Source organism: Pelmatolapia mariae, linkage group LG2 (genome assembly GCF_036321145.2).
Source record: "Pelmatolapia mariae isolate MD_Pm_ZW linkage group LG2, Pm_UMD_F_2, whole genome shotgun sequence".
NCBI lineage: Eukaryota > Metazoa > Chordata > Actinopteri > Cichliformes > Cichlidae > Pelmatolapia > Pelmatolapia mariae.
Genome location: NC_086228.1, coordinates 13,084,826 through 13,110,215, shown reverse-complemented (window position 1 = coordinate 13,110,215; position 25,390 = coordinate 13,084,826). Strand labels below are relative to the sequence as shown.

General features: G+C 40.6%; 1 protein-coding gene across 1 annotated transcript; it reads left to right on the top strand.

Annotated features, from left to right (window-relative positions):
• The first annotated feature begins 2,338 nt into the window (after positions 1-2,338).
• On the top strand, positions 2,339-24,047 carry tgfbi (transforming growth factor, beta-induced). The gene is made up of 17 exons (XM_063485066.1): positions 2,339-2,549; positions 5,228-5,326; positions 15,456-15,520; positions 15,621-15,778; positions 15,890-16,054; positions 16,430-16,576; positions 18,102-18,243; positions 18,333-18,545; positions 19,094-19,231; positions 19,326-19,468; positions 21,541-21,677; positions 21,985-22,115; positions 22,499-22,623; positions 22,910-23,012; positions 23,207-23,274; positions 23,449-23,473; positions 23,566-24,047. The coding sequence occupies exons 1-17, from the start codon at positions 2,437-2,439 to the stop codon at positions 23,625-23,627; spliced, it is 2,034 nt and encodes a 677-aa protein (XP_063341136.1). The 5' UTR covers positions 2,339-2,436; the 3' UTR covers positions 23,628-24,047.
• The last annotated feature ends 1,343 nt before the right edge of the window (positions 24,048-25,390 follow it).

Sequence of the window (25,390 nt, the reverse complement as noted above, 5' to 3'; positions counted from 1 at the left end):
TTTAGGAGCTGATGTGAGGAGAAAAATCATGTCATCTGTATGAAGTAATGTCAGAAAACAAATCTGAGCTGCAGCTGTTTAATGCCCAAGAGAGATGGAGGGCAATGAGATCATATGCAAATCTCATATCATCATCTGCATTTTAAATAATCCCTTTTTTTGTGAACCTTAGTGACCTGAACCATCAAACCAGTGGAAACACTCAAAATTACTTCAGGGTCTGAAAGGGAAAAAAGGAAACACACGTGAAGCAAAAGCGTGAAACTGATTTTATCCTCACATATTTTATTTGGGATTTCAGAATTTATTCTACCATGTTTTCAGTTTTTACAAATCTGTGGAGCCCATGAGATCTGATAAGGTGACATTTTTTTTTATCTTACTGGAACAGCAAGAGTACTGACAGGGACTAGAAAGAGAGAGCATATTTCTCCTGTTTTGGCTTCCCTTCATTGGCTTCCTGTTAAATCCAGAATTGAATTCAAAATCCTGCTCCTCACATACAAGGTCTTAAATAATCAGGCCCCATCTTATCTTAATGACCTTGTAGTACCATATCACCCTATTAGAGCACTTCGCTCTCGCTCTGCAGGCTTACTTGTTGTCCCTAGAGTATTTAAAAGTAGAATGGGAGGGAGAGCCTTCAGTTTTCAGGCCCCTCTTCTGTGGAACCAGCTTCCAGTTTGGATTCAGGAGACAGACACTATCTCTACTTTCAAGGTTAGGCTTAAAACTTTCCTTTTTGCTAAAGCATATAGTTAGGGCTGGACCAGGTGACCCTGAATCCTCCCTTAGTTATGCTGCAATAGACGTAGGCTGCCGGGGATTCCCATGATGCATTGAGTTTTTCCTTTCCAGTCACCTTCTCACTCACTATGTGTTAATAGACCTCTCTGCATCGAATCATATCTGTTATTAATCTCTGTCTCTCTTCCACAGCATGTCTTTCATCCTGTTTTCCTTCTTTCACCCCAACCGGTCGCAGCAGATGGCCGCCCCTCCCTGAGCCTGGTTCTGCCGGAGGTTTCTTCCTGTTAAAAGGGAGTTTTTCCTTCCCACTGTCGCCAAAGTGCTTGCTCATAGGGGGTCATATGATATGATTGTTGGGTTTTTCTCTGTATTTATTATTGTGCTATCTACTGTACAATATAAAGCGCCTTGAGGCGACTTTTGTTGTGATTTGGCGCTATATAAATAAAATTGAATTGAATTGAATTGGAACAGAAAAGCATCTCATGCGTTTATAAAACTGCAAAGTAGATGCATGCAGCCCCCAGAGCTCAGCTGGTCAAATTTTAGTTTTACCTGAAGGCCATACAATGAAATTCATAGACAGGCAGTGTGTTATACAGCAAATTATGTCTATGTGCAAGAATTATAAATTGTGGCAAGTGTAGCTAAAACACCGTTATCTACACAAGATAATAACTCTTTCACAAGAAAAGACCATGCAAACCAATTATTATATTATTAACTTTGTTCAAATTATTAACTCATTTGCACGAGACAGTGACTGATTTGCACGAGACAGCTCATTTGCATATGATAATAAGTAATCTGCATAAGATAATTGCTAATTTGCATAAGACAATAACTAAGGTGACTCCGTTTGCACGAAATGTGTTCTTTGCGCAGGAGAACTCATTCACACAGGATAATGTCTGGTTTGCACGAGATAACTGAAAAATCTAAAAATTCAGTGACAAAACACAGACTAACTTTCTGTGTGGAGCTTGCGTGTTCTCCCCATGTCTGCGTGGGTTTCCTCAGAGTACTCTTGCGTTTTCCCATAGGCCAGAAACAGTTGTGAATGTGAGTGTGAATGGTTGTCTGTTTTCCGTGTTAGAGCTGTGATCCAGGGTGTACCCCGCCTCTCCCGTGTGACAGCTGGGATTGGCTCCAGCCCCCCACCCACCCATGAAAACACCACCACCCTCAACTGGATGGATGAGCGGTTAAGAAAACAATGGTTGTTGGTATATATAATTAAATAAAATTAATAAAATAATGACTTATTCTGACAATATAACGTGATCAAAGTAACGGATTCACACAAGATAAAAGACAAACATTTGATCGACTCATGAAGAACAATCAACAAATAAACCAATAATATATCATCGGTGACTCGTGAATTCAAAGCAGTAGTCTCATGTTACTGCAGGGTACTCTTAAAAACTTCAACTTGCCGGGGAGTATTTTACACTATTGTACTAGTACTTCTCCCGCAACAAAGGATTCTCCCAGCTCTGCTCTGGTGCGCCCCTCCCCATCCTCCTCGCCACTCCTCCTCATCCTCCTCCTCTTTCTTCGGTGTATAAAGCCGGACTGTCCTGGTCCCTGCAGGGACCGAGGGCTGCAGAGAGGGAAGGAGGAAGACGCACAAGAAGAAAGAGAAGAAGAAGCAGCAGCAGGTTTTTTCTCCAGAAAGTGAAGATGAAGGTGTGCGCGCTGGCCCTGGGTCTGGCCCTGGTTCTGACCGTGTGTGGGGCCCGGTCTCCGTTCCAGGCGGTCCTGCAGCACAGCCGGATCAGAGGCCGGACGCATGGGTGAGGTTTTTTTTTTCTCTCCTGAATCGAAGTGACCCGAGCCGAGCCTGGTCCTGCCCGACTGAACCTCAACTACTACTGAGCTGATCAATAGAAATGATCAGAGAGTGATCGATAATCTGCGGGAGCGTCAGTGCTCTGGTCCTTTAGTCACCGCACTAAATGTACTAAAACTTCAGCTTTAATAACGAAGTAAAAGTCCCGATTTGGAAAAAAAAAAGTATGAAAATAAAAGTACTTCATTACGCAAGAACATGACGTGTATCGAAATTTTTACTGGAGAAATAAAAAGATTCCTTCTAAGGGCGACTACTAGAAATTGACTGAATTTTATTGATCGATTCATCATGAATATACTTATTTGCTGCAGATGAAAAACAGATGTTCTGCTGATTTCTATCAAGTTCGTGTTGTGCAGCTTTTTTCTGCACTACACCTCAGCTAAAATATCCATTTTACTCACATCTGTCTGACGGCTGTTTCTCATGGCCTATACTGTGCAGGGAAAAGCGCGTATCTCCATATTTGGACAATGGTTGTGATCAAGTTTATTCAAGAACTACCACTTCACGTTTTCCTCATGATCTCAAAGAGTATAATGCACTCCTCCAAAGCACAACTGGAGAATTGAAAATCAATAAAGCAACAATTAAATGATCAGAGATGATAAAAGGACAATTAAAAAAATAATTTTAGAAATAGTCTGAAGGAAGTCGCTGACTTTTTTAACATCATCTCCTCATGTGATTGGTTCAATGTGTCTGTTTTTTAGCAGGACTGCCTTTAAAGTTCTGGATGGATTCACTTGATGGGTTTTTGTTAGAGGTGGAGCTCTGGCCAACTCAGGTGATTAATGTTTTGAGTTGGTCCACATCTAGTCATTCTTCACTGTTGTGGGATGGGGTATAATTGAATATTTGTTGTCATATCTTCACACTTCATACAAATACAACTGAAATATACAGACAAAAAGGGAGACATCCTGGTTTTTCTGAAGAAAATGTGAAAAAATTACCCCAGCTCCAGATATCCATCTGAATCCAGGGTTTCAATTCGTGCTAGGTGTGGTTGGTAATTTTCAGCTCTCACTGGAGTGACACAGTTTCTTGTTTCTTAAGCGAAGGATCTGAATTCTTCTTTGTGTACTGCAGTACGATATTAAATATCCATGGTTTGGGGGGGGGGGGGGGGGGGGGTGTCAGGGTTTAAACAGCTGGATTTCCTTCACAGACAGGAAACTGGTGCCAGCCTGAGCGAGTCTGTGTGAGTGTAAGCCGAGAGTCAACGTGTGAGGGTGTTACAGTGATCCGACTTGTACTCTGTGCAGACTGGTTGATATAATCTGCCATAACTCTTCATGTTCAATTTAAGTTCATTTCTATACCTAAGCTGAAGACCCTACGATGTTAGAGAAAGAGCTCCAGCAATCAGTCGTCGACCATTTGACAAAAACCAGTGCCAAAACCTTTATAAACGACAGCAGTTTCACTTTCAAGTTTAGTTTCCATCAACTATAATGACCTCAACTTTTAGAAAAAAGTTTTTATTCATGTGTTCTGTTTTTTTTGTTTGTTTTTTAAACAGCTATAACAGGTTTACAAAAGGATCGTAGAAAAGTTCTCAGAGGATTTTAACAAGAGAAAAAAACTCCCGGTTTCACTTTCACCCTGACTGAAATTGAAAAAAGCGATGTAAACTGTGTTTATGCACAAGGACAAATGCATTTTCCTAAATACTTCACATCTGGCTGTGAGCCCAGGCTGGAAGGGAAGAAGGGCAGACAACATTTTCTTAGTTACCAAACTAGAAACAACACTTCAGAAAACGGTTGCTTACTTGGTTTCCGCACAGAAGAATTACCTAATATCAGACCTCCTCCTGCCTTCTCCTTCTGGCTCCTCGATGAATATAATCACATGGGCCAACTAGTGGGAACTGTAAGGTGCCATTACGTAAATCCTCATTTGGATAAACAGCTTTTTCAATTCGGGTCAACAACGTGACAAATTCCTAACCTGCAGAACTCAAACTGAGATCATTTTAATCACTTTGACGGTTGTTGCAGAGGGATCAGCCCTGCAGCCGTGAACGATCTGCTCTTTCATGTATTTTACTGCGCTGTTTGTACTTTATGTTCTGAGTTTGTGATTTCTTTGTGGATGATTTGTTGTATAGATTGTTTTGCTTATTAGTCATGTGCGTGTGTGTTTTGCACAGACGCCTCGGGAGACAGCCAGTGCAAATTAGCTTAGGCTATAAATTATGTGGTGTGGTTCGTCTTAATATTTATCCCTATGCAAACAGAACAATACACAATGAAACGATATGCATGCCGACTGAGATCACAACATTGTGCTTGAGTGAGTTTGAGTGTTTTCTTAATTGGGGATAATTATGTTTACCAGAGTTGGTATGAACTCAATTTTTTGACAGTAGAAAAGTCCCAGTTTATCATTTGTGAAACCTATTGCTGTCAGTCTGTTTCAGTTTATGAATTGATGACTCAAATACTTTGATTTAGACTTTTAACAGAGCTTCTACGTGTCTCTGCTCTCACGCTCAGGATTAGCGGTTTATTTAAGCCGACTGTCTCTGTATGTTGTAAATGAAAGTGGTTAATGAGTATAAACATTTGAATTAAACTAAACTTTTTCCTCTTTGTCTCTCTTCTGTTTCAGACCCAATGTTTGTGCCATGCAACAGATTAGAGGCACCAGCAAGAAATATTTCACCAACTGCAAACAGTGGTACCACCGCAAGATCTGTGGCAAACCCACGTAAGTCCCACCGACTGCACTTTTTGCCATATTTACCATTTTAAATACATTCTTAGTTTTCCTTAAGAAGCACAGCACAGGTCGGCTGCTTCTCACTTTTGGTTACAGCCGTGGTTCTGAGTTGATTTTTGTATTTGATTTCACACCAACTCTGTTAGTTTGACTTTAGTTCTGCTGAAAAGAGAGAGTTTGTGTTCAGATGACAGAGAAATGTCCTTCTCCGGAGGTGTCCCCGCCTCTTACATAACCTCAGAATAAAAAGAGCGGAGCAGAAACTTCAGAGTCAGTTTACATCTGAGGCTGAGACTCCACTCCCAGTCTCATGAGTTCATTTAAAGGGCACGTGCAAACATATACATCGACTTTTCTGATATATTCCACTTCCTTTGGAGTCCTCAAGTCTAAGTCTAAAGTCTCTTGAGTTAGAGTCCGAGTCATTAATTTAAGTCCAAGTCAAGTCTGAATTCCTTCAGTGTTACCTGCCTAAAGCTTCATTTCAGATCAAATAAGGTTGAAACACAGAACTCAGTCCCCAAACTGTAGTAATGATGTGCTTCAATGTATATGAAGCAAGCTTTTAATTTATTAAAAACACTTATTCATCCTTTGAAAAGTGAGTTTAGCTTTTAAAGTCGTCCAGAGAGTTTCTGAAAATTATTTAAACTGCAATGAGGCTAGCTCTGATTTACAGTCATGTCAGTTTAAAGTCACATAAGGATACGACGCAAGGACTAAGTAGATGTGAAACTGAAGCTTCCAGCCTTATAAACAGTAAAATGTTTATATTATTTCATAAGGACTGCAGAGAACATCCAGTGTTTCCATGTAAGCTGCAGTGATGATGGATGTAACCATTGCCAGTAATAAACCAGAAGGCAGAATGATAAACAGCATCCAGTGTCCTAAGAGTGAATGCAGAGACCTGCCTATGAATCACACTGTGGTCCAGAATAGGAAAACAAAGTCCTCTTCACTTAGCTTTATCTTACAGAGCATAGGAAAATGATCATAACAAGACTTTTAATGTAAGGCTAGTCTCTACACATTCACTTGATAAACAAAAGATCCCTCCCAAGTGAATGGCAAGACGCTGTGGGGTTGCATTAGGAAGGGTTTCCAGTGCATAACTCTACCAAATCAAACGTGGAGCTACCTGCTGTGGTAGCCATTTCTGTCCAAATCTGCCAAAACATGCCCACATATACCTTTTTTATTTTCTGTTCTGCTCTGACAATGACATAAACTAAGTTCCATCTGCATTCGATACCAGTTTTAGGTCACAGACACCCTGATAAAAGAAACTGAGGCTATATATACACTCATAGTCATTGACAGCAGTCAAGGTAAGAGAAACAGGTGGGCAACAAGAAACAGCTGAAACTAATCAAAACAAACACACAAGGGAAGTAAAACTGAATACAAGACATGAGAGATACCTTAAAAATAAAAGAAGTACCTCTATGTGGCTGTAGCTCGGGAGGTAGAGTGATGTACTAAAGTTAGTGGTTCGGTCCTCCAGTCTGCATGCCAAATATACCCAAGATGGTCTCTATTGCATCAACTGAAGTGTGAATGTTAGACAGAAAGCACTTATATTTTTCTTTTTAAAAAGTGATTGGGCGAATCAGCCAGGTTGTATAAAGTGCTCTGAGTGCTCAGGTAGTGTAGAAAAGTGCTATATAAGAACAGTCCACTTACCATTTAAAGGAGATAAAGACTTGGGGAAGAAATAATAACCTAAACAAAAAGAATGAAATATTACTTAACCCAGGAATACAAACCTTAAACAGCAGCTAAACTACAAGACTTAATCTAAACCTCAAAATGTCAGAAACCAGTTTGTTCTTAATAAAGCTGTTTTTACAGTCCAACCCACCTCTATTAATGCATCCATGTACATAAAGTGAAAGCCTTTTTGTTGCTGTTGTTGTTGTTGTTGTAAGTGTCTATGGCAGAAGTTCAAAATCCAAGTCCTTGATCAAAGTTGAGGTCATACACTGGAGGTCAGGCAGTATAGTAAACAAGTCTGTCAGGTGAAAAGCATCCACAAACAGGCAAGACGTCGTACACATCATCTGAACATTAGGAACACAAGAGAATGCACATAAAGTTTGAGAGGAAATTTGGGAGTGGAAAAATCAAATACTGTTGATTTTCTTGGCTTTCACGTTTTGTCATGAGGTCAAGTTGGCCGGTCAGACAAGCCATTCCAGAACCATCCACAAACACTTAGATTAAAACAAACTTCACTTAAGAGCTGATTTTTCCCATTTGAGCTCCATGAGTGCAGAGAAACAGAATGCTTTTTTACACCTGCTTTTGTGAGAACTCATCTCATTTGCCCTAAAGCTAAACCTGAGCCCAAGTGTGAACAGTTCTAAAGTGAGGGCCAGAAAGCCCTGAAGTCTAAAACTGAAACTCGTCCTCACAGGAATAGACAGACACAGCACTCTGCTTTAATCCTGTCCAGCTCATGCGGCATGAGATCTGCAGCACAGCTGGCCTCTGCTGCCTCATTAATAATGTGGGTGTGTGTTTCTGACTGTAAACCACTGAAATCTACTGTCTGCATTTACTTCCCAACTCCATCTTCAGCCCAAAGCGGAAAAACCTTTCTGAACGTTAAACGCTGCATTTGATTTTTATTTTAAATCCGGATTTCTGCTTGGTATGTGTTTGGAAGGCGCTGCAGAGGAAACGTGCTGCTAAATCCTAAAATCCTCCCAAACTCTTTCTATGAGCACATTCTTGAGTGAAACGCAGCTGGCTGCGGAGTGTCCCTGCAGAGCTGTGAACATGAGGAAGGTGACGGTGGGTGAGGAAGATTTAAAAGACAGGAGGCTTATTTTTCATGCATGTGTTTATACAGACATCACTGTTTAACAGGAACACAGTGATACAGTTTACTTATGAAGCAGCAGTTGCAAATGCTGAATCAAAATGACAGAACACATAAACAGGGATCTGGACTTGAAGCCTCTGCGGTGATAACAGATAGTTTTTCTCCTGATTAATCTACATAACATTCATCACTACAGGCATTAAATCTCACTCAGAAAAACTAAACTCTGAGTTATATCCAGTAGCCAGTTTAGCAAAGCAGTAATCAGCTGAACACATGAAACAAAATATGATTTAAAGGCTGTTTAACCACATTTAATCAGTCCACTCAAGTGAGAAACTGTTTTCCACAGACTTTATTAGCGTCTGTTTTTCTAACAAACTCAAACATGAACATCAGAGCTGATTTTTAAATCTGAACATTTGCAACTTGTCAAGCCTCTGACAGCACATTTTACCAAACACAAACACCCACTGTCAGTGTGAATGCATTCATGCCTTCAAAATGTGCCAGCAGTTTGTTTGTTTGCTGCCACTTTAAACTCAGCTTTGGTCCAATATGTAAGAGGAAGGTGATGGATGTTGTGGAGAAATGAAGATTTCTCAACAGCAAAAACTAAACTGAGACAAAAAAAAATTAACAAAATACAAAAGAAAAAGAAAAACTACCACCAAAACAGAGTCAGAAAATATGTGGTTAATGTTGTAAAAGCGTCTATTTGAACCCAGACAGGGTTAAAGTAGCACCACAAAGGAGCAGTCAGAGGAGATTTATATCTGCAGTCGTTTAGATTTACTGGTAAAACTCTGCTCTGGGACCGCCCCACCTTTCCGTGTGTAGCACAAAGACCCTCTCACAGATCAGAGCAGGCGTCGGTCACAGCAGATATGATGCTGAAACAAGAAAAGAGGGTTGCAAAACAGCTTGCAGAGGCATAATAAGTGTGTGTGAAGTATTTAAAATCAAAATGGATGAAAAAGTGGATTTGTGGAAGGGTATCAGCTAAGTCATCAGCTCGTGTGGGCTCAGATTAATTATCAATGAGAAATACTTTATTTATCCCATATTTGGGGAGATTCTTTAAATTAGATCAGCAGATATAAATACATGGCATCCCTGAACTCACGTTATAACGCGAGTTCTTAATAAATCATAGAAAATGAAGTAAATCGGAGTCTAAAAATATTTATTCTGACATCTACTTTTATTTTTAAATGGAACCTGAATCTTGGTGTCCCGGGTGACTCTTTCATCCGTCATCTCTCCATGAGCTCTGGACGAGGAATGCTTCACATGTTACGTAGAATTATTGGAGCATTTAGGCTGGATTCACACAGGTGATGATAAAAATAACAATTTTAAAACCTTTTTGGTCTTTGTCGCTCTATTTTTTAATATTCAGCAAGCCAGATAGAAGAGCTAAATATCAGCCCCTGTCTCTGGTTAATGTCTTTTTATTTGCCACAGTCTAGTATCAGCTGATCGGTTATTGGTGCATGTTGAATTCAAACCGAAGGCGTTGGTGTTTCTGTCACAGATTTATCATGAGGCAAACTTATGGAAATGTCCGCTTCAGCAGTTTAACAGACAGCATAAGAAATGATTCATAACTTTGTTTGCAATGTTTTCATTTACTTCTTCTTTCTTCTACTTTAATTCTTCTTAGTTAGTTTCTGTTCCCTCATCTTCTTCATCTCTCAGCCTGCTCCACTATTTTCTTCTCCCGTCTTGTATCTAAAGATGATCCTCCTCCTGTCCTCCACCTCTTTCTGTCTCATACTGTTTTCATCTCTCCTGCTTACTCTGTGTATTTATTCACGCATTTGTGAGGCTCGTCCTGTGTGTTTGTGCATTTCCTGTCCTGAATGTGTCCGTTCAGGATGTTGGACACAGCCTTGACGCAGCTCACAGTTCAGCCTGAACGTTTCTCACAAACAGATTCTTTCAGCTGGCAGCAAATAGGACAGAAAGAGGAAGTGAGACTTTCTGTGGACATTTGTAGGAAGTGAAGTCGCTGGAGGACCCTGACGCCCCATGCACACAAACCTTACAACACCCACAGTGTGGGTGTGGAAACACTGAGCTCTTATCTCTGACAGTTTAGTTGGATTTACACTGGTGGGGCATTTGGAGTCTAACAGTCATGTCTTTGTCTCTGCGGCTTTGGACCCGTGGGTTTCTGTGGAGGAGGATCCGGAGGTTAGAGGTCAGCAGAAGGAAGACTCATAACTCCCATCGTAATTCACTACAACCCCCCTCTGAACCCCCGGTCCTCAAAGTACCCTCTGTCTGTCAGACACTAATGCCACATCTGTTTCTTTAACCTTAGGTAATACTGCTAATAATAATAATAATACTTACAATAACAGCACTGAAGTAACCATCTTATTTATGTTATAAAGAACAAAAGATCAAAATATGCAGTTAAAGGAGGTAAAACTATCCAAGTCAACAGGTTTTCAACTGAAGGAGGCAGCTGTGCAGATTGTGAGAGTTCATTCATTCCACAGTTTAGGAGCTAAAACAACAAAAGCAAAATGACACTGCGTTAAAGGTTTGGAGTCAAACTGCGAGAAGAGACTTTGTGTCAGCCTACAACTGCTAAAACATGGCTCAAAGGTCAGAGATGTAGCCTGGAGATGTTTAAAGCTCAGCAGCTGGGTGAGATCTGATCTGGTCTACATATTTTTATCACTGTTACATTACTTTTGTCCCTTTGATCTTCTTGCTGTGATTTCTTATGTGTCAGAACTATTTTATAATAGTGCACAAAGGTCTGGTGTCCAAGTTATACGCTGATCTTTTGCTGCCTAACCTAGTCTTGATAATTATTATGAAATCTGAGAGCTTTGAGGACTTTCCAGATGCTGGTAGCCTTTGGTAGCTTCCAGAGCTCCACAAGTTTTGAGAACTTCAAAGACTTGAGACCTCTGGTAGCTGTTAGAGGTCCAAGAACTTTAAGAGCTCTGAGAGCGTCGATCACTCTGACAGCTCAGACACCTTCAAGGGCTCCAATAGCTTTCAGAGCTTCAAAGGTTCAAGCTCACTTCCAGCTTTGAAATCTCTGAGAGCTTTGGAAGTTTTTAGAGCTACAAGATTTTTCAGAAGCAATTTAGTATAATTTTCAAATCCTTTATTTGTAAAATGCAAAATAAAACTGAACTTTCTGTCCTTTTCGCCCACATAATAAGGCATATAGTGGTACACAGTGATGTACACATGAAGTTTGGAACGCTTGACTATGATTTGAGCTGTGTTATGTTTAGACTTTGATTATTGGGAATGTGTGATGTGGTTTGTAGAGTTTCGATTTAAACTGTTAGCTGTTAGCTTGTCATGACTGACTTATTCAGAAAATCAGTGATCTTGTACCTGTGCGGTGTATAAGACACAGAATTCGGTCAGAAGATTAGATTCCTGTCTCTTAAATATTGTGTATAAGTATTAATTTTGTAAAAATAAAAATAAATCTAGATCGTTAACAGGCATTTTGTAGTAAAGTTAAATAAAGGGCATTTCATTCAGAATTATGTACCGCACCCTCACAATAACCAAGCTTGTGTAACTCGTCCCTTAATTTCCTCACTGAGGTGTCTAACTTTAATTCATCAGCTTTAGTTGATAAAAGTTTCTCAAAGACAAAATTTGTACGTGTCCACCTTGTTTTTACATTCTGGAAATGACTTTTAATCCCTGATAAAACTTTTCTCAGGCTTTTCATGTCTGGCAGTTTCATGTTTGAAGCTTCCTCTGACAGTCTGAAGGATGACGCGCTGCTGACTGATGTGAAAGCATTTTTTTTTTTTTAAGGTTTTCATCGAGCAGCTCGATCCCGGCAGCTGAATTACTGCAACCTTGCTCTGTTTGTTTTGTCATAAATCCACAGCAGCCATCTTTACTTATGTGGAGAACAAAAGGGACCCGAGTTTCCATCTGCTTTGATAATCAGTCCAGTGTGTGTTTGCGCACATTAACACACACACCATCGGTAGCTGCTCTTCACGTGTTTGCATTTATTGCAGCGGTGATGGATGCTGTGAGAGCTTTGGGAGCTTCCTTTTTCTCTCTGTCGACGTTAAACTTTATTATAGAGGACCTGAGAGCAGAAATAAGACAACCGTCCGTGGACGGTTTAAGTGTTAATATGGAGCAGTGACTGGTTGGTGGTCCTGGCCTCACTGAAAGATTTGTCCACTAATCGCTCTGTTAAACAAACACAAGAAAGTCAGAAATTCATAATCAGATTCCCCCAAAACGACTCTTCCCATCAGGAAAATTTTTATATTTAATAAATTTGCCAGTCGTCCTTTCAACAATCGTTGACTGGTAAAGCTGAAGAAAATACACATCTGATGTTTATAGACTCAGAAAGTCTCAGAGAGAGGACATAGTGGAGGAGCTAACACAGGAGGAAGTTTAGGAAATTGATTTTTATAGAAGAATTCAACTGCTGGCAGACTGATCACTCAATGATTTATCTCCAGCTGCAAATTAAAAGTTTCCATGTCATGCAACACAGAGGCAGGCTGACACTGGTTTGGCACAAAGAGGTTGGCTTATACATGCAGGATAAATATTAAATATTAAAGCGACACAGGTAGTTGTAGCTGCTGGCTGTCTGCTAGGCTTCACCTCAGCTAATCTGCTCTCCACCTTCTACATTCTAACTATGGTGTTCAAGACTCAAGACTTAATCCTTGGCCCACTGTTATTTCCAATATATTTCCAATACATGTAGCTAGAGCTTTCATAACGATAGTATTGTCACTGTCACTGTGTGTCATTGTTATGTCCCTCTGGAATTCAACCCCAGCAAACTGCTCGATAAACAGACTGACCAAGAAGTTTTCTCCAGTTTTGATTCTGTCTTTTATAAACAGTCTTTGAAGACGACATTCAAATAAATGAAGAATTACTCTGTCATACATGTAATCAAAGTATTTGTCAGAACTGAGAAGTTCTTTTAGTGAAGATTGTTGAGCCAAAGGTTGATTTTTTCCCCGCTGAATTATGTTCATTTGCTCTCAGTTTAAAAGACACTGACTATGATTATGGGTATGCAGTCTTCTTCACTACCTTTGCAGTGACATAATAGTTCAAATCTGCTTTGGTTAAGTCTTAATCACCCTCAAGCTGCCGGTTAAACTGAAACTAGTAATGTTCATGTCCAGAACAATTCAAACTGATGTTTATACGTGCTGTCGAGTTGCCACTTTTCTCTTCATAATGACCTTTTATTTTGTAGTGGACAGGAAGTGAGGAGCTGGATGGGGGCTCCTGCCCTGGTTTTAGTGTTTTTCCTGGCAGTGGGTGCAGGTCTCCTCTCAGACGTCTAGTCTGGTTGCAGATTCTTCTCCTCTCTGAGGAAATGAGCTTTATGAGCCCAGACGGCAGAGCCACATTTATTATGGAAATCTCAACAGGAAGTCCTGAAAGCTCCATGCAGGCTGCACGCTTCATTGCAGCCCACATGTGCCTGTAGCTGAAGTAACATTCTGAGATTTTTCCAGCAGACAGACCTCCACAGGTCCTCCTGGTCCCACAGTTACTGCTTGTAAATCCTGCTCAGTGGGTGCACTTCCCAGAGTGACCACTAGGTACAAAACCGAGCAATCAGAGTCAGAATCCATTATTAATCGCTGTCACTCACAGGGTAACCCAGCCATAAGCCATACTGTTCTTTCTCCTTATTTTTTTCTACATCCAGACTATAATTTATAAAATAAACCGTGTTTTCTGGATTTTTTAAAAGATTTTAAACTACAATCTGACACCATAAACTTGTCACCAAAGCATTTCTTAAGTAATTTACTCCTTTCTCAGACAAGTTTATGTTTATAATGTGAATTCCAATTATTTTTAAATTGTTTTTCAGACATAGAGAAACCTTCTGCCCACCATGATGAACAGATTGTGGACAGACTGTGAATGTGTTAGTGCAGCGAGGAAAAACAGTCCCATACATACAGCTTTACAATGAGTAGGAGTAGTAGATGTGCTGCTTCCACTAATGTGTGACATGTAAATCTAGCACACATGTCATGACCTGCAATAAGGCGTGTGTAACTGAATCTAAGCAAGATGAAATGGTCATAAATCACGTCTACAAAAACTGACTGAAAAACTCTTCAGTTAGTGAGAAACTGGAACAAATCAAAGGGCAATTAAATGCTCTGGATGCAGAAGTAAAATTTTTCTGGTGGAATACAAACTGTGAATCCAAAGCACTCAGGGAAACACAAAGTCTTCCCTTGTCTGTTTTTCTTCTCTTTTCCATAATTTGCAGGCAGCATGTCACTCACCTCATCCACTCTGCGTCCAAATGAGTCATGTTTGGGCGCTCAGAAAAGGGTCATCAGCAAAATTCAGTGCTCACCTGTCCCACTGGATGACATTGGCTGTAGTACAGCAGCGTGATTTTTCTCTGGCTAATATTGTGGCCTCAATAGGTCCGACTTTTCCAGTGATTATCCAGAGGGTGTGCCCATTCTCTTTTGTCTTCTACAGACAAATGCTTATGTAAATAGGTAGATTGGTGTCATTTGTACATAGGCACACTAAAGAGCCACCAAACAGGCACACATGGAAGGATAATATTCATATCATATTGCCATTCCACTATCTTATACTTTGCCTTCATTCAGCACTTTGACATAATCCAGCAAAGAGTCGAGCTGCCTCTGATTCAGATCCAGCTCTCTCAAAGTCTAAGTTTCTTTTGAAGATATGTTTGGTTTCAGAGTTGCCCTTTTAGCTTGTGTCGTACGACATTAACTCCTTCCAGCTGATGACTTACTCAGGCTGAAAGATGTGTAGGTCTTCCATTCAGCTAAAGCCATAATACGGATAGTTTTTTGTCTTTTCTTTAGATAAACTAGTGGTTAGTGTGCAAAGTACTGATGCAGTAAACAAAGGTGGGTCTTCAGCTTTGTAGAAGCTGTTGTTTTCCTGGACAAACAGGCGGTTTTGGAGTCAGGTAAGGGCTGATTGGTTACTGGAGCTCTTTTTTTCTCATTTCATAAGACCACTTGCACTAGCTGCAGACTCTCAGGTCTGCTCATGCAGCTCATAACTTTATTAGCATAATTACTGTCAGACAGGAATTTATAAGTATCCTGTAGCAGAAACCCTACAGACAAGTTACGAGCTCCTGATGTGGCAGCTGAGAGTTTTATAGAGAAACAGGAACATGAAGTCTGACATGAGGCCTCTGCTCTGACGTCAGGGAATACAAGAAGGATCACAAAGATCCTCATGTTCTCCTGTGTTTTTATGTGTTCTCTGCAGGGTGATCACCTATGAGTGCTGCCCTGGTTATGAGAAGATTCCTGGAGAGAAGGGCTGTCCTGCGGGTATGACCTCTGACCCCTTACACTAAATATGTTTAAAACATCTGTTGGGATTTTACTGCAGAGAGTCATCAGCTGTGTTTGTTTATGTGTGCCATTGCAGCGCTGCCTCTTGTGAACATCTACAGCACTCTGGGCGTGGTCGGCGCCTCCACCACTCAGATGTACTCTGATCGAGCCCAACTCAGGGAGGAGATCGAAGGTCCAGGAAGCTTCACCTTCTTCGCCCCAAGTAACAAGGCCTGGGAATCTCTGCCAACAGTCAGTACACACTCACACCCTTTTACTGCAACCTCATGCTCCTTTTGTGAGGAGCAATCAGCGATGGTTCTCCTGCTAACTCATTGTGTGTCATTTGTTGTCGCTTTCCAGGAGATCCTTGACGCTCTGGTGAGCAATGTGAATATCGAGCTGTTAAATGCTCTTCATTATCACATGGTGAATCGCCGGCTAACCTCAGAGGAGCTGAAGCACGGATCCACCTTCTCCTCCATGTACCAGGATGCCCCCGTCCATATACACCACTACAGCAACGGGGTGAATGAAGACATACTATTGTTAGCCTGTAACTCTGGCACAGGAATCAAGTTTAGCTGTCATGATAACATGAATATAGACCAGAGAAATTTGTAATCAATTGCTCTCCCTTCTCCACAGAGGACTTTGGTCAGCAGTCCCAGTGCTTGTTAAGATACCTTTTTTTTTTTTTTTTTTTTTTTACCAAACTGTCTCCAGGCTCAAAACTGAGGCTGTATGTACAGTCTTGCTCTGAACATCATTATTATCTTACATTAGGTATCATACAGTTATGTGTATGATCATCATTGTATGATCATACACATAACTGTTAAAGGCGCAACACAAATATTTGCAGTAACCACACATTAACACATTTTCTTCTTATATCTACAGATTGTGACTGTGAACTGCGCTCGTCTGGTCAAACCTGACCAACATGCCACCAATGGCATCGTGCACGTGGTTGACCGCGTCATCACAGCCATCTCCAACAACATGCAATCAATCATTGACATTGATGACGACCTGGAGACTCTGCGTGTAAGTCCACTGAATTTACAATCCTTTTTTTGTTTTTAACCTTTGGAAAAAATAGTATTAAAACAGCCTATGAAATTAGAAATACCTGCTTATCTAAAAATATTTAAATGAAGTTGTTACAGGAACAGCTAAAGCAACTGTAAAAGTTGTGTAACAGCTGGTGGAACATCAGCCAGCTAATTAGGTTCATTAGTAACATGACTGGGTATAAAATGACTATCACAGAGAGTTTCACCAGGCTGTGAAACATAGCAGGGGCAAATACCTCAGCAGTTTAAGAAGAACATTTTTCACCATAAAATGACAAAGAGTTTGATTCCATCACAGTAAATCATTAAAATATATCACAAGGTAAATTATCAGTAAAAGTTCTAAAGTCCCATGAACTCTCCTTCTGAATCTAAGGTTCAGGAGTCAGTCGGACTTTCTTTCCAGCACCATGGAATATGGTATCTGAGGAAGACTGAACAGTATGATACCCCATTAACTGGACCTGCTAGTCCATAGTTGCTGTTGCAGACCTCTATGGGACATTGTGATGGACCGAGTTGAAAAAGCAGGAGGAGTCACAGGAATCATTACAAAAATAGGGTTTTCATTTGTGAACCCAACCCAAAAATTATATTTACAAAAGTAATAAATGTTGAGCTCATATAAGAGGTCAAAGAAACAAAACTCAACTTAGGCAAAGACTGCAAACTTAACAAACCAAATGACTGCCCAAACAAACAAAAATGACCTCCACATGAAATGACACACAAGGGTATATATAATGGCTGATCAGACCATTGAGACATGAGGGGTAACTAAACAAAACACAATCATAAACAGCAAACAATGCAGTACAGTCTGGTTTGTTAATAAACTAAACACCAAATAAGGAAATCAAAACTACTATACCCTAAACTAAACTCAAACATTTAATTAAGTACAACTACTTTATTTTTAAATTAAAGAAAACACACATTCTCCCCTTCAGCAGGAAGTGGTGGTACGGTCCAATTATCCCTCTTTGCATTTAGTGGTTTCAAACCCTGGCCACTACCTTTTGTCTGGCAATTTAGAGTGTGGCCATGGGTTTGGCCATCACAGACATTAAAAAGGCATGTAGGCTAAGGCAGCCCGACAATGTCTACAGCCAAAGTATACATAAGTGCACATGGCATGGGTAACATGGACATCTGTGAAGGCCCAATGAATGCTGAATGATATTATACAGCTTTTTGAGTAACACATGTTGACACTGACGAGAAATCTTTTTCACAGAAGTTGTTTCTTATGTCAAAAAGACATTTTTAACCACATGCTCCACAGTAACAGATTCCGGGTGACTGCTGTCCATATCTGTCACATACAGAAAACAATTAGAGAACTATGAAATCCTGAACATTAAGCTTTTCTCTAGCAGCAGGTTTGCACGTCCCCAGACAGTTGTAAGTTGTAGTAGTTGTAAGTTCTGATGGAATAAGCAACAGCTTAAACTCTTGTCTCTGTTTTCTTGTATTTCTCATTTTCTGTGTTTCAGACGGCCTTTGCTGCTGCAGGTCTCACCACCATGCTGGAGAGCGAGGGTCATTACACTGTCTTCGCTCCCACCAACGACGCCTTCGAGAAGATTCCTCGGGAAACCCTCAACAGAATTCTGGGAGACCCCATAGCTCTAAAAGGTGACCGGCACAAGACACTGTGACTCCTTCTATCTGGCTCTGTTTATATTTTTAATTACTTATGTATGATCTGATGTGTGGCCCCTCAGACCTGCTCAACTACCACATCCTGAAGAACATGCACTGCGCAGAGTCAATTGTGTCAGGAACACCAATGGAAACGCTGCAGGGAACCATGCTGGAGGTCGGCTGTGATGGAGAACACATGACCCTGAACGGCAAAGCTATCATCAGCAAGACGGACCAGCTAGCCACCAATGGAGTCATCCACTACATCGGCGAGCTGCTCATTCCTGACTCAGGTAATTGCACTACAAACAATACTACTAATACCACAATGCTGCACCCAATATAGGGAAGATATACACAAAATAGTCCTTCAGTAGTGGTTTTAACATAAGCACTTGGAATAATCATGGACTCAGAGTTGAATTATCAGGTCATTGGAAGAACTTCTGTCTTAGCAGGAGATCCGAAAAAAGCTCATGTTTATTATTTTTACAGATCTTTCAAGGTTTAGGGTCCTCACTGAGACTAAGAGACAAGATCCGTCCACTTCTTGGATCTCTACACTTGGGTGATATTCAACCAAATCAAATCTTGGTGTAATGAAATCACACCTTGAACCAATTGATTGGTCCGATGGTGGTGTCGAGTGACTATGCGACCAATTATATTAAAATAAACCAAGTCACATTTGTCAACATTCAGAGTCCCACTGGAAGTGAACAATGGTGGAAAATTCTAACAAACACAAGTTACAGTTACCATTTTAGGTTAGGGTTAGGGTTACCTAAAAGGATTATTAGTTGTACCAGAGATAGTATTAATACTTCTTTGTCTCTTGCAGCTAAAACTCTCCTGGAGCTGGCTGAAAGTTCATCTGTTTCCACTGCAACCAGGATGTTTGTTGAAGCTGGTCTAACCCCCCACCTGACCGGGTCTGAGGCTCTGACCATGCTTGCTCCTCTGAACGACGCCTTTAAAGGTAACATGTGGCCCCCAAAAAAGGCCTTTCCCGCCGTCCTGTAGGGATAATCAGAAATGGGTATGAACAGCCATTGTTTCCACGTGTCTAACAGGAAGTATGACAATGACTCCCAGCATGAGAAAATCAATGAGCAATCACATCTTGAAGGAGCAGCTGTCATCCAAGGCTCTATACCATGGCCAGGAGTTGGAGACACTGGGAGGCCTCAAACTCAGAGTCTTTGTCTACAGAAAAGTAAGAAATGACATTTCTTTACTTGGTGGTTTGTTCCACAGTTTGTTAGAGACACTTTTCAGATTCCTTGTGTCTCAGACTAAGTTGTGGTTACTAACCATAACTCTCTGTTAGGGCGACTGAACAGCCAAAAATCACAAATTCTAGAAGTGTACAGATGTGGTTAGGAGTACTTGGAATTCACAGGGTAAAGAAGCAGAGTAGTACTGTTTCATCATGTGTCAAAATACAGCCATGAGACTGTTTAATTGGACCTGAAACAAGTTAAATATTGTGAATGCAGAACAGCCAACTGTTCAGCTGTTTGGCTGAATTGAGTATGGATGGTTCTCTGCTGGATCAAGAGACTGTTCACAGCAGATGTTGCTCTTTTATGTGGCTTTGTTTTATGTGATTGTTTGTGGTCAGAACAGCAAGCTGCTGCTGAAGAGTCAACTTCTGATGGAGCTGCTGCCTCCGTCTGCTGCTGCCATGAGGAATTAAACCGCTTCCATCTCCTAACGAGATTCTGGTTTTCTTTATTAACTTTAACTTGAAACATGCACACAGAACTTTATTGAAGTAAGAAATGAAACACAATAAATGCTTATTTTCCTTTGATTGTTTGGAGTTGAACAGTCAGCATCACCAGTTGCTGAGTAGGCTAGCCAGATTATTAGTCATACCATGTTACTATTTTGGATGATTACTTTATGTTGTGCACCCTCTACTTGGTTGGTCCTAGTTTGTATTGTCTTAGTTCTGCTTGATCTCATTATTGACTTTAACACTGTTGATCATGACATTTAATTCAAAGCCTTCATGATTTCAGTGGTTCAGATCAGAGACCTAAACTGTGATTAGTAGTTAAAAAAAATCCAATCAGGGGTTCCTCAAGGCTCACGTTTTGGTCTATCTTTGACTTGCTGATTCTCTAACCCAGTCAGACCTCTCAAGTAATCAGATGCAGATCTTTTAACGGTTCCCAGAATCAGATCTCAGCCTGCTGAGGGTGCTTTCAGCTGCTCTGGTCTTGTTCTTTGGAACAAGCTGGCTGCTGACTGAAGGTCAGTTATAACTATGTCTACATTCAAAACCTTTTTAATCTCACAAGCTTACACCTAATAAGTTGATACCTATTTGGCCTCTATCACCCCTGTATTGAGTCACTTTGGCCTTTACCCCATGTTAGCCCTTGCTGGTGCTTGTGTACCCCCTTGCATGCTGTTAGCCCTTGTTTGGCCTCTATTGGTCCCCGTTTCTCTCCCCTCCGTTGACCCTTGTTCTGCTCTTGTTAGCCCCTCTCTATGTGTCAGTTTTAGTTTTTTTCCTTAGGCTCTCAGAAACATACTTTGCAAAAGTGAAGTCAGATAATCGATGAATGACCGAAAAGTGAACTGATTTTGTAGTTGATTAGCTGCCTCTCACACTGATGCTTCACACATTGATACGTCCTAGCAGTAATATTAATTGTGCTCTGATCACACAGGATGTGAGGCGTTTGTGTTTCTGCTCGTTTCCACATGTCCCAGGTCTGGTTTGTGGGTGGTTGTCTGCTCAGTAATGAACTCTGCAGACCACATCAAGCTTCCTGCATCCCACAGTGGTTGAGTCTTTCCATACTTAACCGTTGTGGGACAGTGTGTGTGTGTGTGTGTGTGTGTATGTGGTGTGTTACCTCATTTAAAGAGGATATAAAACTGTCTACAATGTGAAGGTTAACAGGTTTCCACAACAAATATTAGATCAGCAAATATATCAGAAACACTCTGGCTTGCTAGCAGTGGTATCTAGTAAGTAAGTAAGTAAAGTTTATTTATTAAGCGCTTTTCACAGACAGACAGTCACAAAGCGCTGTACACAAATATTAAAATAAACAATACAATCAATAGACATTATACACAGTGTAAAAGATCAAATGTAAATAATGTAAAAAATATAAAATACGTAGATCAACAAAAGGCTTGTTTGAACAGAAAAGTTTTTAACTGCTCTAAACAGTATAATAACAGTAATAATAATAACTAGAACTCGTTTTTTCTGATTCCAAAGCCCGGTGTTATGTATTTAAACACAATTTTTTTTCTTTGTAGAACCTTTGCATTGAGAATGCCTGTATCGCTGCACATGACAAGGTTGGACGCTATGCCACCATGTTCACAGTGGACAAAGTAATCACTCCACCAATGGGAAACATCATGGATGTCTTGAAGGCCGATGACCGCTTCATGTGAGGATCTGTACCATTTGAATCATGTTTCTCTGATGGAAAAGTACAGCAAAAACACTCCCTGTCAACTATTGGCAGTTTTAATGACTCTACAGTGCACCTCAGAGGCACAGAGCAGCAACTGCACGAACTATGATCAGTGAAAAAGGGTTTTTTGTAGTTTGAAGCTTCAAAAAAGTGAGTCAGCTGTTAGCCTAGATTATCATAAAGCTGTTAGTTTGGTGTAGCATAATGACTGGAAGCAGAGCTGTTAGTGTTTTGTTGTGTAGTTGCCATTTGAGCTAACATCATTTATTGCTGTTTTCAGCACGCTGGTCAATGCCATCCAGACAGCAGGTATGACCGAGCTTCTGAACCAGCAGAAGGTGTTCACCTTCTTCGCTCCCACCGACGATGCCTTCAATGCACTGCCGCAGGATGAACGCAACAGGCTGATGCGTGAGTTTTATTCAACCACACAGCTTCTCTTTATTCACATTCTTAATTAATCCACATGGACAGTTTCCACACACATGTGTAAAGATCTCTCTTCTTTACAGCAGCTTATACTGAGAGGTGGCTTGTAGAGATTTCTCAGTGGGGCTATTTTCCTGCTCTTTGTTTGGACTGAACACGCTGAATGTTCACAAACTGTTTGTTTAATCTGCTGCACAAACATCAGCAGCAGCTTCCACCCCAATAAAGACATGCAGAGACTCTGCTCTGATTCCAGTCATCTACTGACACGGGGCAAAGCAAGTCGTGGCTTATAGCAGAGCTTAGCATGAAGAAGGAAATGAGATCAGATGCACAGTAAGAACTGTTTGTGTTTCTGTGTCCAGGTGACCCTCAGCAGCTGTCAGGTGTGCTCAAGTATCACCTGGGGGAGAGTATGCTGGTGAGCGGTGGCGTCTCCTCTCACACCAGATTCCAAACTCTGCAGGGGGAGAAGCTGGAGCTGGGCTTGGTTGGTTCAAAAACTTTATTTAAAAGATGATGAAATCTTTTTTTAAAATACACAGTTTATTATTATTATTGATATAATATTATCATTATTATTATTATATTTTGATTATTCATCTCTTTTTTATATTTTGTTTTCAATACTTTATTCAGCGCTTTGTATCCTATTTCACATTTAATGGCATATTTAATTTGTGTTGACCATAGATGTTGCACAGTATTGCTGCACATGTGGAATATCACATATCTTAGGATAATCAGCGAGTCTGACGCCTTTCTTTGTCTCTCAGCGTAACTACACGGTTTACGTCAACAAAATCCCCGTGGCCGACGCTGACCTGATGGCGACAAACGGAATTATCCACGCCGTCAACAGCATCATCAGACCTCTGCGTGAGTCCCATGTTTACAACATCAAACTATGGATAAGATAGTTGTATTATTGTAGGGTCTATCTTACAGTATAAAGCGCCATGCAGAAACTGATGTTGTGATTTGGCGCTGTATACATAAAATTGAAGTGAAGTAAGCGCTTTTCAAATGTGGACCTGTCCTTTAAAGCTGACCTGTCGTTTTTGTGTCTTCAGCTCCAAAGGTGGACAGAGAGCAGAGTGATGGACCTGCAGCTCCTCTCAGAGCCATTGCCGCTTCCAGGGTGAGAAAGGCCTTTCTTTATGTCAAAAAACCTCTTCACAAATAATCTGAATATCACTTTTGCACCTCAAAATGTCCAAAATCCTGAAATCAGAAAGATTAAATGATGTAATACCTGTCCTCTGATTACTGAATCACATGTTTGGGCTGCAATGCCCTCCTTTGTGTCTTGCAGGCAGACTCCAGGGGCTTCAGGAACGGTGAGTGTTTGTAATGTCTTCATGATGTGTTTAGTTCCTGCTGCACGCCACTCTCATCTGAATCTGCTCTGCTTCATTCTCTATTTCTTCAGATGATCTCTTCCATAAGGTTCTCAACAGTCACTCCAGCAAGATGATCAGCCGGAGGCAGTAACACTGCCAAGAGGGAAGACGAGAAGAAGAAAAGTAAAGGCTCTCAGAGAAGGTCAAAGGTCATGTGTTAAATCCTCTGCTGCGTGGCCGTGAGAGGGTCTGAAGGTGATTTTCTGGTGTCATTCATGTCTGGAGAAGAAGAAATGTGTGTGAAGACTTTTTAAAATTGTTCCTTTTTTATTTTTAATCAAACCAACGTTGTTTTTTCTGTGCGCTGTAAAAAAAAATATATATATATATATATAACAGCTAGTTTTTACTTCCATAATTCAGAGTGTGAACTTTTGTAAAGTGTGTTTTGTACTCGTGTTGTTCTGCAGCATGTCAGAGCTCGAAGCAAACATAGAGCTGATGGTTTCTGTGTGTGTGTTTTTTGTTTTTGTTTTTTTTTTGTAAAATAAAACCGAAAAGTGAGACCACACTGCCGCTCATTTGATACCATGTGTCCTTCAGCCTCACCTCGCATCTGTCTGCACTAACATCTCTGTATGAAAGTGAAGTTGAAGAACAATCAAATCATTATGTCTTAGTTACATTTTTACAACCAAAGTTGCTCTGTAATTTTCTCAGATTCTACCTATAACAGTGGTTGTGACTCCATCCCTCTAACATTTGGGAATCCTGCATCGTCCCTGATGTGATCCAGGTTTGAAACTGAGCTGCTTTTTGCACAGTTTAATCTGAAGCAGTGAACGCCTCTCAGAGACCAGGACATGCTGTTAAAATTATCTTGTTTCAAGACTGAACATCAACATCAGCCGTGAGCTGTTCAATGAGTGTTTCCCATCAAAATCAAATTTCAGACATAAGCACAAAACAAACTCATAGTGAGTCTAAATCAAGTCGGTAATAAGTCACCAATATCATTAGTTTAACTCTTATCAGCTTCAGTTCACCTGAAACTTTGGAAACGGTGAGTATGACCTCTTCTTCTACAAACATGCTCTCCCTGCCTGACTTCATTAAATTACCGGGCCTTTTATTTAGTTAGTATGAGCAGACTCAGACTTCCTGTCAGTCTGCTCTCTGTGTTTGGCTTCTTTTAATGCAGAGCAGGTTTAAAGCTGCGGCTCATGTGTCAGCTGTGGAGATGAGTGACAGCAGCAGGTAATGCAGGACAGCTGCGGCTCGCAGCAGGGCACCACACGGAGTGGGCACAGAAGTTGGAAAAGTTCTCTAACTCAAACCTTTCAGCTCCGTGTAGCACGAACATCTGAGAACATCTGACCCAAGGTAACTGAGTTGCATAACCCTCAGGCGATGGGAAATTTCAGCAATCACGACATGAACTTGTTTGTTTTAGACTTATGAGTTCATAAGTTGGTAAAATGTTTCCAGCACCACACATAGGGTGAAATGTTTTTTTTCTCTGAAAAACTAAAATCAATGCCAGAGAGGGTTAAAATAATTTAATGAAAATGTGAATTCCACACCAACCGCAGGAATAAAATATTACTAGTAAGACAGCGGGAATAAATAAAAAACAAGAGAAATGCATACAAAACAAGAAAAAGGCACACATGAGAGAACAGGTCACATGACAACACAGCATATTCTCTGCATTTTCTACCCACAGATAACACATGTATTTACTCAACTTACAGACAATGGAAACAAACAGAAATCAAAGTGTCAAATTTAAAACTTTTATTGAAGTTAACTTGAAGTGCCGAATTAGTCATGTTCATTCAATCAATTCACTTCAATCTGTATAGCGCCAAATTAAATGGTGTTTTTCTCAAAGCCTTCACAATGTAAGGTTAC

What these genes read in the sequence shown, in the direction of transcription:
- tgfbi (XM_063485066.1), top strand. Translation starts at nt 2,437, where the DNA reads ATGAAGGTGTGCGCGCTGGCCCTGGGTCTGGCCCTGGTTCTGACCGTG. An exon ending in ACGACCTGGAGACTCTGCGT is followed by an intron (nt 16,577 to 18,101) that starts GTAAGTCCACTG and finishes TCTGTGTTTCAG; the next exon opens with ACGGCCTTTGCTGCTGCAGG. An exon ending in GAGCCATTGCCGCTTCCAGG is followed by an intron (nt 23,275 to 23,448) that starts GTGAGAAAGGCC and finishes TGTGTCTTGCAG; the next exon opens with GCAGACTCCAGGGGCTTCAG.